Consider the following 13,347-nt stretch of genomic DNA (forward strand, 5'->3'; position numbering starts at 1 on the left):
TTCAAATGCCATTTGGCAGGGAACAATAAATTATGAAAATATATGTGAATTAACACAGTGAAAATATTTCAAATACAGATAAATTAGAACCAAAGATGTCTCCGTTAAGTTGTTATGTATGAAAATGCAAACTTAAGACAAAGTTGTAGTGAAAATAAGTTGGTTTACATGTACAGTACATGGATGTTCAACGGTAACAGAGTGCCTCATGTTAGTTAACTCATGTCTAGAGCAGTAGAACATCTTCACATTTGTATTAAACCTAGCTACATTTGTGTCAGGTACAAACACATTACTTGACAGTGTGTAAGTTTATTGTTTGAAAGAATCTTTACAAAAAAACATGAAATACAAATCTTAACCTCGAAAAGAAGGCTAACAAGAGCAGTTTGAAAACAGCCCAATCTTCACAAAGAACAGTTTGGACCATTAAGCCTCATGAAATTCTAAAAATATTAACCCACCACCCCCCCACCCCCACCCTGCCCCTTAAAATGAGTGCCACATATACACCAATTAAGTTAATTAAAACCACATTTGTAATTCCATCATAATGAACAAGACGCCCAGAGGGCCTGTATCGCTCACCTGGTTTTTTGTTAGTAATTATCACAAGACTTTGACAATTAGAAAAATAAGCAAAATTGACTCCCAAAGTTTAATTTTGAATCACAACCATACAATGATGCTCTTGATACCATACAAATATGCTATCAAATACATAGGTTCAGAGACAAAGTAATTTATTTTGACCTCGCATCTATTGCCGTCTAAGGCCCCGGGGGTCAGCCCTATCATTTGTACAATTTCAAATCCCAACCCTATAAGGATGCTACCATTGCATTATAAGTGCTCTTCCATTCTTAGTTGCAGAGAAGAAGTCGTTTGTATGGAAATAGCTAAATTAACCCCTTTTGACCCCACCCTTCAGGCCCCCGGGGGGTCAGCCCAATCATTTGCAAAATTTTGAATCCAAACCCTATAAGGATGTAACCATTGCATTATGAGCGTAATCCCATGTTAAGTTGCAGAGAAAAAGTCATTCATATGGAAATTGACCACTTTTGACCCCGCCCCTCAGGCCCCCGGGGGTCAGCCCTATCATTTGCACAATTTGGAATCCCCACACTATAAGGATGCTACCATTGTATTATGGGTGCTATACCATGCTTAGTTTCAGAGAAAAAGTCGTTTATATGGAAATAGCCAAATTGTCCCTTTTGACCCCGCCCATCAGTCCCCCTGGGGGTCAGCCCCATCATTTGCACAATTTGGAATCCCCACCCTATAAGATAGCTACCATTGCATTATGGGTGCTATACCACGCTTAGTTGCAGAGAAGAAGTCATTTATATGGAAAAAGCCAAATTGACCCCTTTTGACCTGCCCCTCAAGCCCCCGGGGGGGGGGGGGGGGGGGGGGGGGGGCCCGGGGGGGGGGGGGGGGGGGGGGGGTCAGCCCTATCATTTGCACAATTTTGAATCCCCACCCTATAAGGATGCTACCATTGCATTATGGGTGCTATACCATGCTTAGTTTCAGAGAAGAAGTCGTTTATATGGAAATAGCCAAATTGGCCCCTTTTGACCCCGCCCCTCAGGCCCCCGGGGGGTCAGCCCCATCATTTGTACAATTTTGAATCGATCCCCACCCTATAAGGATGCTACCATTGCATTATGGGTGCTATCTCATGCTTGGTTTCAGAGAAGAAGTCGTTTATATGGAAATAGCCAAATTGACCCCTTTTGGCCCCGCCCCTCAGGCCCCCGGGGGATCAGCCCCATCATTTGTACAATTTTCAGTTAGTAGCCCATAAGGATGCTACCAGTCAAATTTTGTTGAAATCCGACCAGCGGTTATGGAGAAGAAGTCGATTGTTGACAGACGCCGGACGCCGGACGCCGGACGCTGCGGTATCCCATAAGCTCACCTCGGTCCTTCAGACCAGGTGAGCTAATAAGTCAACACTTGCATGCACTAAAGTCTTCACCATGGCCAGCAATCCTATAATGACAATACTGATACCAATTTACAGTATAATCCCACACATCTTCACAAGACAGGCTAAATATTTGTTGATAACTAGCTAGTTACAATATACAGGAATTGCATCCATATGTAAGTTGTTTTATTAAAGATCAGATACTAATTATGACCTTGGGTTCTTACTCACATAATTTAGAAATGGTGCTATATGATTATGTTCAATGATCCAGTTTGTCTTAAAATACTTTTACTTGGAACGTCAGATTTGGGAGGAACAGGATGTTGATTATACCTTATGTCTTATCTATATTTAACATTACCGCGTATATGCATTACTGTAGCTGTTTATGTATCAACAAAATGAGCTCTATATATATATATATATTGGCATGTATATTACATTACCATATATATACCATGTAATTACATATTGCATATCCTTTCACAATTAACAATTGCATTGGACTTTGAGTTTTAATGATTCAGATATCAATATTTTAACTTTAAGTATGGCTTTGTTTGTTTTCATGCTTGCACACATCTGATAATAAGATTGTTTAATGTGTGTTTGTGTGTACAAATATACCAACAGAGTTTGTATACAGATACACGTACATGCAGGTAATGTTAAAATTTCTGGGTGAGTGGACTATGGCACTGATATAGCAGATACAATATAGGTGCATGTGATCTATGACCTTTAATTTTATCACCACAAATAATATATAAAAGTAAAGCTATGAGTCATGATCCGTGTCACAAGATATAATAAAGATATGATAGAGGAGCATTTGTGTAAACAAACTTCATCTCCATCAATATGCTGATGTACAAATGTCATTCAATCAGTCAAAACCCTTACCTATCATATTACCACCTGTTTACATCCAAACTCCAACAATACACACAAATTCTATTATGATGCTCTTATATTTTAGTACATATATATATATGTGTACATATTGTCAAATTTGTGCTATACATGCCGTAAAAATCTTCTAAACACATGCAATCTTTTTATGGTATATTATGTAAGTATACTGTCTGCTAATTGTTCCTAACTTCCTGTGAGATTCATTAAACTATACATATCATTTGTAATCTGATGACTTGCTTAAATCTATAAATGTATAATTATAATCAAATCTTAATTACACAAAGATAATCTATTATCATAGAACTCATCTGAGAAATTCTTAATAAATGTCTGACTTTTTTCCCTTTTCCATTTTTGATAAGAAACAGCCAACAGCTACTCTTGTTTTATTACCAGCTATGTACATCCTCAATACTCCAGGGGTTATTATCACTGTCATCATATCCATCCCTTTACTATCTCATAGTTACACTGAAAGCAGTCCAGGAGAAAAACAAGATATCCCAGAGGGATCTTTGCGCCCACCAAAGAATGATCTATGTTTGACAATGGAAAGAGGGATCTCTACCCTGCTTTTCAAACTTTTTGAAGCATATTACATATAAAATTTGAGACAGATCGCTTCAGTACTTTTTGAGAAACAGCGGTAACAAACTTCAACAAAGAAATCCAAGATCGCCGCCAGTTGGCCATCTTGTTGACTGATCGGCCCCCAAATGCAATATGCACAACAAGGGCATTTAGGGGAACCTAAATATGAAATTTGAGAAGGATCCCTTCACTTTTTTAGCTTCTTTCTGAGAAATAGCCTGATGGCTATCTTGTACACCGATTGGTCCCAAAATGCATTATGCACAACTAGGGCCCTAGGGGAACCTACATATAAGATTTGAGAAAGATCCTTTCTGAGAAATATTGGTAACAAGAAATGTTAACGGATGGAAGGACGGACGGACGGACAACAGACAAAAAGTGTTTTTAATAAAATCTGACCAATCACAGCCCCGCAGACTTCTTTTCAATAATTCAGAAAGAGCACAACAGTGTATTACTGTTATTCAATTCTTTTTATGTACATTAAAGTTTCAGTTTTACTATGAGATAGTCTATGGGTAGATATATATGATGTTAATATTAACCGCTGGAGCATCGTGGATAGGGTATATATATCATCATGTTCTGTATAATGTATATATACATGTATAATATCATGTCACTTACTATGTGTCTAGAATATAATCTGGATTCATATGATCTTTAATGTCATTTTATTATTAATTTCTGGTCACTAGAATCATAAAGACCATTCTGATCTTCATCTACCAGAATTACTTACTTTTGTTTCTCTCTGTTACTCTGATAAGTAACTCTGATAAATCAGAATACATAAACCCACTGCTGTACATTGCTATCAATAAAAATATCTTTTATGACCATAAAACATTTACTTTGTCAATCATTTAGACAATTTTGTTTTTTGAGAGACCAGTAAAAAGTCATTAAATGTGATAAAAAATTGAAATACAAAATAATAAAATTAAGTGTCTGAATTGTTTGTATTGCTGTACAGATTTACATGATATACATGTACTGTATACTAAGCACTGTAACAAATTTTAGATGAACCTAGAACTCCTGCTTGTTGAGATTGGATCTTCTGAATTAGTTTTCCTACTTTTTCAATACCTTGCATACCTTTATGTATCCAGACCAGCTGGCGGCTGGCATACTAACCAATTAATGACAACAATGATAAATAAACACCTCTTCTTTCCCTGGCAGAACTGAATTGCATTACTGAAAAGAAGTTCCTGGAATGCTTTACTAAATCTTTGATAACTCTCATGACAGACCTGATCCCCTTCAGATCTGCGTTTGAGAAAAAAAAACAATAGCTTTTACCATATATACTAAAAAAGAAAAAACAAAAACAAAAAAACTCTTTATCAGCCACCTCCAAAAGTCAACTGCACTCAATCCTATGTGCCCGGCTTTAAATTAGGATCATTTTTCGGCCAATTTCATTGGACGTTTTGTACCCACATGACCCCCTATAAAACAATGATTGACTGGTAACAGTTGATTGACAGGTCTGTCTGTAAATAGATCGGGAATTCCTGAACAAGTACATTAAAGCATCAAAGTCATTTAAACGTTTGAATGCAACACACATTATAACATTGATAAGTTAAGCATTACTAAGATGACAAATTTTTTGGAATACACATTTTCGTCAAACATTGCCAAAGATAGGCAGCCAACTTTGAACATATGAGACCATTATATATAACATTAAACTATTTGCTGTCCCATATTTATTGAGAACATATTCTATTTTTATCTTATTTTTATGAAGTCATTTTACTTATTAAGACAAAGAAGGGTATGGCAACTTCATCAAATTTTGTAAGAATATAATCGCAAGATCACAACTCAGGCATTTTGCAACAGAAGTACTTGCATTGATACTATTCAAAATCAGTGCCATATAGCTAATGACACTTTGTCAACTTTTCTATGTTAACAATTAATTTCAGAAAATGAGAATTTTTTTGAAAGTGTAAAATTACTAAATATCTTTACAAATAATTTATCACTTAGACCCTTACATACTGTGTTATGGCTGCTGGCTCAATCACTTTATGGAAAGAAATGTACAGTAAATCTCTGACATGCTCTACTACTTAAAAGTGAACAGTCAGGCAAGGATGGCTAAAGTCGGTAAAAATGATGTGAATGTATCCAGTATAATTTCTTATGAAATGGAAAAATAAAATCTCTCGTCAAAATCTGTCTGCGTACGAAGAAATTAATTTAAAGTATGGAAATTCTAAAACGTCCTCCCGGCTCACTATGTCCGTGGTTACATTTCCACGCAGCCTCGCTTTCAATGCTTTCAACTTTTCTTTACTTTAATGGTCAGAACTGGGAAACTAAGCAGAACTTGACCGTCGTATTAATATGTGAGAACTTTTGGAAGGCCAATGAACGCATTTAGACTGGTTTTCTTTGCCCGACTATTCACTTTAAGGTAGGTCCATTTTGAAAACTGCGCCAGTTCAGATGACGTTAAACCTGAAGCTGCTGAGGTTGTTTTGGATTCCAGAATGGTTTTCGATACGCTACGACAGACATCGCGAAATTTACCAGTCCGATGGACATGTCCGACAAAATTTGGCTTGGACCGCCTGTTTTAAAATCTGGTCAGGACCGACTGTCCGGCAATTATTGAGTACTGGAAGTCGATAGAAATGGCATCTCTGAAGTATTACGCAGGTGCCGAACCTGGCAAAAACATAAACTGCATAAGATAATCATGAAAACAGCTGCCTGATGCTAATAGCAGGAAGTTATGTTTACGTCAAAAATTCACATTAATGTTTGGTCTGGCAAAATCTTATTTGGTCCAGCTTACTCACAGTCCTTGCCGGTCCGAATGTCCGGCCATTTTTTTCAACGTTCGCAATGTCTGAACGACATTCCACTTGGATGTTTTTTCAATATGTGAAAATTGTCTACATATAATATTGAATGTTTAAAATCATTAAATAAATAAAATAAAAGCAATGAAATGAATATAAGATCTCTGAGATTTTGCTGTCCTTGTCGTAAATGGGAATGGATTTTCGAACACAGGATGTAATGTTCCGCTCTATAAATGATAGGTATGATATGACAAAAATATATGAACTGATGTGGAATGTTTTTTGTGGCATGATTTTCAAAAATAGTCAAATATACCCATCTTAGCCCTGGATGAAATTAGTGCTAGAATGGATAACTAGTTCACGGTTCGGTTTGAGCTTGTACCGGTTAGCATTTAAGCTATCCGAAAACCCCCAAATGCATTTTGTACGGCAAAAACTCCTCGAAGTAATGAAATTCCTGTAATATGCTTTCAGAAGCGCAATTTTGTAATGAAATTAAAAGTGTTATGACAACACTGTTGTTATCGGAAACTGGGTTGTCACTAAAACGCTTACAGGTTTCACTTGGCTTTTATGCAAACGTTCCAGTGAGTGTGATGTGCACAAGTGCTGTGTGCTAAAGAAACCATGCATGTGCAGGAAGTAGGCCTGCTTTGACAATGTAAGTGTTTACACCAATTTCCATTCACCATCATGGCTTTATTAAAAACAAACAAAATAAATCTTATTCAAAGCAATAATTCTTTGTTTCAAATGAGTGTTTCCTGAAAGATATGAACAATTGTTATGGAATCCAGACGAAGTATGACAAATTCATGGCATTGATGTACGATTGTAACGTTACTTAAACAGCTACACAAATTATCCGGTTATCACAGAGATTTTTCAGGGTATTTTGGGAAAAAAGTTTTTGACACAAATTGGGAATTTTTAATCACGAAAAGAGTGGTTTTAGGGAAAATACCCAATTCTGTACATATGGCTGTTATAGGTAATTAAATATTGTATAACTGTTTTATTTGATGTTACATGCTGTTTTTACATGGACCAATATTACATCAACAAAACAAATTTTTATCAGGACAGCTTTTTTTCTCAGCAATTTGATTTGGGAATTTTTCATTGTCATTGGGAAAAATATAGGGGGGTTTGGCATTGGGAATGAGGTAGTTTATCGACCCCAGTTATATAAGGAGAAAAATCACTGTATCAGGTTATGCTTTGGTTAATTTGATCCGATTAACCGATTGGCATTTTTACTAACCGTTCCAGCACTAGATGAAATAGGGGTATAGGGTTGTGAGTTACAAACTTCAAGCATACAAAATTGTGAAAATTTGATCGAGGATCCCGTGTTTTTATATGATATTTAAAAAATGTATTACCTTGGGCATATCATATACACATATATAATTGTGAAATTCACATGGATTTTCATATCCTTTTTTTTGCCTATTCATTCATTTTTCAGGGGAGAAAATAGGGCAAAGCATGATAATTACGTACCGTATTTTCCCTATTAAGAGCGCCTCCTCTAATAAGGGCGCCCCCACGTTTTTTGCTGAAAAAAATCAGCTAATTTCATACAATTTTTGTGCCAGATTGTGACGATTTGTCTTTGCAGACGCTAATAAAATAATGTTTCACATCAATCTGATGCTTAACAGATATCCGATCAGCTATAAATGTATTGCACTTGGTAACTTAGGACATCTTTGCCAAGTGTTTACACATAGAAACAGCGAGAATTCCATGTTCAAAACAAAACGTGTCACTTGAATGCCCCACACACGTGTATGGATGAAGACTAACTGGCAACAACATTTTAGCGATGTCTATACAGGTTTTATGAATACTTACTGTATGTCTATGATAAAGGTTACTAAATAACAGGCATGTTATCATTTTTAAGCATTTAATTGTGTGCTCTTGTCGGTATTTCCCATCTGCCACAAAACGAAAGTAGCGATCGAAAGCACCGTCCGCCATTTTGTGTACGCATGGTAAACAAACAGGCTAGCATAAAATGCCAAAATTCCGTGAAACATACATATTTAACCAATGTTTAATACTTCTGGTGCAAACATTTCTTCATAATTATGTAATTTCAATACTTACTTGACTTCAAAACGTAATTTGGCTATAGTAAGTTTCAGAAAAATACGAAACTAAAAGCAAGATGACTATAGTCTGTTTCAGAAAAAAAACATCTAAAAATGGTCTCAAATAACGGCGCCCCCCTAGGCCATTTACCCGCGCCCGGCGCCCTCATTAGGGAAAATACGGTATATGGAAACGGTCTTCAGAAATAACGAAAATTAGTTAGCATTTGTAAAATTACAATAGTTTTGAATATTGTTCTATCGTTAGAAATTAAGGACAAAAAATCAACAGGATTCAGATTACATTCACCCTAATATTACAGAAAATACATTTTTATGAACTTATCTATTTTCGGCCAGCAAATTTGTACGGATGGTATATTTCAAGCTCAAATTTCTCAAACATGAAAAATGCAAGAAAATAAGCTATGTCAGAAAAAATGACAAAGTTTTCCCCAAAAGTATGGAGCTACCTTAAATTGTAAAGAAAATTTAAAAAAAAACAACCAAACAAACAAAAAACCAACAGAAAATGCCTACCACACAAACCTGAAATAAGCTCCAACAAGCTTCCATACTGTATAATATTGTCACAAGTAGAATCTACTGTTCAGATTGAAATTCAATCTGACGGATTTCATTTAACAATAATTACGTATAATGAAGCAGACGACAAAAATCTTTCTTGCCTAAATATGTGTACTAGTTAGTGAACACTTCTGCAGGTTACTGCTTGCTTAAGCCACTAATGTGTATTTGATCATTTTGATATGGCGATACGGATAGACGGACATCTATTGACGGACACAACTGACAAAGCCAACATCTTAAACCAACAATTCCAGTCTGCTTTCACACAAGAACAGAATACAACCATACCTGACAAAGGACCTTCATCACACCCAATTATGCCAGACATCCACATAACACAACAGGGCATACACAAACTACTGAACAATATAAACCCGCATAAAGCAACTGGCCCCGACAACATCCATGGCAGAATATTGAAAGAACTCAAAGACATCACAGCTCCAATCCTTACAAAAATATTTACATGCTCACTCACCACAGGAACACTTCCCCACGACTGGAAACACGCAAATGTCAATCCCATTTACAAAAAAGGCGACAAATACAATCCCGCAAACTACAGACCAATATCACTCACATGCATCACATGCAAATTAATGGAACATATAATCACCAGCGCCACCATGTCACATCTGGAAAACAACAACATACTTTACGACAAACAACACGGCTTTAGACCTTCCAGATCGTGCGAAACCCAACTGGCCACGTTCATACACGACCTCACACAAAACCACAACAACAACACGCAGACAGACATCATAATCATGGACTTTGCAAAAGCCTTTGACAAAGTACCACACAAACGCCTTCAGTACAAACTCAAATACTACGGCATCACAGGTAACACACATGCATGGATAACAGATTTTCTTTCACATCGCACCCAGACAGTAATACTCGAGGGCAAACACTCACACAAAATACCAGTAACATCCGGAGTCCCTCAAGGAACCTGTCTGGGCCCCATACTTTTCTTACTATATATCAACGACCTACATGAATACATGAAACACAGCACCCTTAGACTTTTCGCAGACGATAGTATCATTTACAAGACCATACACAAACAAGAAGACACACTGAAACTACAACACGACCTTGACAATGCAGGACAATGGGAACACGACTGGCTAATGCAATTTCACCCCGACAAGTGCAACGTCATCTCCACTACCACCAAACGCAACAAAATCCACCACAACTACACTCTCCATAACCACTCACTTGAACACGTCAAACACAGTAAATACTTAGGCCTCACACTGCAAAACAACCTCCAATGGGACAAACACATAAACAACATCACCGCAAATGCAAACAGAACACTAGGTTTCCTAAAACGAAACCTCACAATCAATTCACCACACATTAAAGAACACGCATATAAAGCACTTGTTAGACCCAAACTTGAGTACTGCACCTCTATCTGGGACCCACACAATACTGGCCAAATACAACAAATAGAAAAAACTCAACGCAGAGCAGCAAGATATGTACAAAACAGGTATCATAACACTTCTTCAGTCTCAGACATGTTATACACACTCCAATGGCCAACACTACAAACACGCCGTCTACAATCACGACTCATCCTCCAATACAAAATCACACACCATCTCGTTGCCATCAACCCAGAACAATACCTAACACCTGTAGACACCCGCACTAGACACACACATCCCTATGCATACAGACACATCGCCGCCACAAAGGATACATTTAAGTACTCCTTTTTCCCACACACCATCACATACTGGAATCTCCTCCCTGTGGCAACAGTACAAAACACTACACTGGAGGGCTTCAAGGCAAACATAAACAACGTAGCCCTTGAAGCCCCCACTCACAAATAAACACCTCATTTTTTATCATGATTTTAACCTATCTACTTTTATCTATTCCAGCACCAAAAAAAAAAAAAAAAAAAAAAAAAAAAAAGCACTGTATATAACCCCTTCCCCCACGCCACTGAGCCAATCACTCACCTAAAATCGTCACTATTGACGGCTGGTGACTCACCAAAGAAGAAGAAGAATTACAGTAATTACATCCTAGTGTGAAGCAATGTTGAACAATATTAAATAATGTAAAACTGCTGACCTAATGGTAACCTAGATTATTGCCAGAGGCTTGCTAACGTCCAGTGGCAGTGGGCAGAACTGGCAGAGGACATCCTAAATTGAAACGGACATTTTGACATTTTCAAGGGGTAAATGCGACTAAATCAAAACGCAATAATCTTCAGAAAAACGTTAAACATACCATGGTGACATCTGGATTGGACACGCGTTCGGAAACGCGGTGCTTGAAGTCGTCAAATGTAAACTCTGAAAAGTCCATGGTTTGTTTTGAAGTTTTCCATCGCTAAAGTCAACCTTCATTTACAGGAGATTAATCAAGGGGGATCACTCTAACTGCACTGATAGAGACGATGTACGTCGCGCTTGTAATACAAATATTGCAAATTACGATGTACGCCAGTATTCGAATTAAGTCACTGGTCAGCTTTGATAGAGTTATCAATAAACCATGACAAAGTCAGTAATTTGGTGGCCTCTCAATAAACCCATTTCGATCGAAAATCAACAGTCAAGAGACAAGAAGTTTTATTTAGAGTCGCGGCATACATGAGGAACATAATAACATTACCATAGTGCTATTCTTGCGACAAACATATGTAAAAATATCACAGTGCAACAGGTAATATATATATAGACAGACAACAATTTAACTATAACAAGCATGTAATAGATACATGATATATAGTTGGAAACAGCTATCACAGTTTAGCAAAAACAAGAAAATTTAATTTAAAGATAATAACTTCATAATTACACTTGTATATCACACAAATTTTTACACAAAATAGGTTAAGACACTGAAGTGTAATGTACATAAATGCTAATATAGCAAAGTGTAAAACTTTACAGTAGATACTGTACACAGCGGATGGATTTTTAAAGTGAGTTTCTGGTCAATAATCATATCCATGTACAATTTGTAGGCATACAAATGTATATCTTCATGCGCTGCAGATGATAGGACGTCAATAAGCAAAATATTATACCTATTTCATTGCTTTGTTTTATAAACTTAAATGCATTAGTCTTTTGCAAGTATCCTGCTCAGATGTTACTCAGTTCTGTGTTTTATTTCTATGTTATAGACACTACCCTCTAAAAGTCCTGTTAGTCTGTTACATGCATTATGACATGTTATAATTTGTTGGCAATTTATCTTTGAAAAAAATGAGTTAGAGAAAATAAAAAAAGTTGATAAATACTATATACTGATGCCTGTATTGAAAAGGTTTTCATATTTCTGTACTTTTAAAATGTATAAAATGTAAAATTGCACGTGTAGCAGACCAGTTGAAAGGCAGTGTATGACGTCATATGATTCATGTCGAGTACCCGACAGCTGAGTGACAGAGACCGTATTTAACACTAGAGCTATGTACAAACCACACTTACGCGCTCCTTTTACACTAATCCCATATAGTATTTAGATTTCCTAAATCTCAACCAGAGACCCTTTAACTACCTTCCATGGGTTACCGTTATTTAGTTCGGCGCCAATGTAGAAGAACAAGGAAAATACACATATCATATATGATTCCTGTCGAGTGCCCCGACCTGGAATCGAACCTGGGTCTCGAAATCATGGTAATCTACGGCTCTACCGACTGAATCGGTAAAATATTTTACAAAGTATTAAACACTAAAAATGAAAATGTGTAAAGCTTCCAGAGACAAAAAGATCTATTTCGCCTACAATGTAGTTTTAGCAGTTAAACAAAAATCCTGTTTCTGATTAGTCGTCACTAAAACGGTCACTGCCAAAAGAGCGACAATTTTCCTTTCAAAATCACCCTACACAACTATACAAATGCTGGCACTCTGACGATAGCAGCTCCGGATCCGTTTCAACAAAAATGTCCTCAATCGGGGTTTGAGCTTTTCGTTGCAATCTTATAAGCGCCTTTCTGGACATCTCTTCGTTTGTCTTTCGCGCAAACCCACACACCAGAAACATCAGGAAAGAACATGCATAATGCATGAGTTAGAAAGTGACTTTCTCCTGTATTTCCCTCTACATATGCATGTATATGCAATACCGTGTCCTTTACTAAGTATTACATAATATATATAAAAAATATCTGTAAAGCCAAATACCTGTATAGATGGATAAAGATATCTCAACCTTTGTGGGAAAATGGCTCTCAACACTCCGCAAGCCTCGCGCTGACCAGTCAAAATCTTTCATAAGTTGCACTGAGTTTGATCGCAACGGTATAATGTTGATAAGAAATAATATCCATATAAACTACAGGTGCAGATACATGTAGTAAATTCAG

General features: G+C 36.8%; 1 protein-coding gene across 4 annotated transcripts in view; it reads right to left on the reverse strand.

Moving 5' to 3' along the window:
* The window catches only part of LOC138318165 (patatin-like phospholipase domain-containing protein 7), a 48,747-nt gene extending 35,427 nt beyond the window's left edge, over window positions 1-13,320 (reverse strand). For 2 of the 4 annotated variants that reach the window (XM_069260320.1, XM_069260318.1), the window contains exon 1: window positions 11,253-11,404. In XM_069260320.1, the coding sequence (XP_069116421.1) occupies window positions 11,253-11,330 (78 nt within the window). In that variant the 5' untranslated portion in view covers window positions 11,331-11,404. Of the gene's footprint in view, window positions 1-6,010; window positions 6,149-11,252; window positions 11,405-13,165 lie in introns of those variants that run through there. The other 2 variants (XM_069260319.1, XM_069260321.1) reach the window with 2 other exon arrangements.
* Between the last annotated feature and the right edge of the window lie 27 nt (window positions 13,321-13,347).

The sequence above is a fragment of the Argopecten irradians genome, chromosome 3 (genome assembly GCF_041381155.1).
Source record: "Argopecten irradians isolate NY chromosome 3, Ai_NY, whole genome shotgun sequence".
NCBI classification, from domain to species: domain Eukaryota; kingdom Metazoa; phylum Mollusca; class Bivalvia; order Pectinida; family Pectinidae; genus Argopecten; species Argopecten irradians.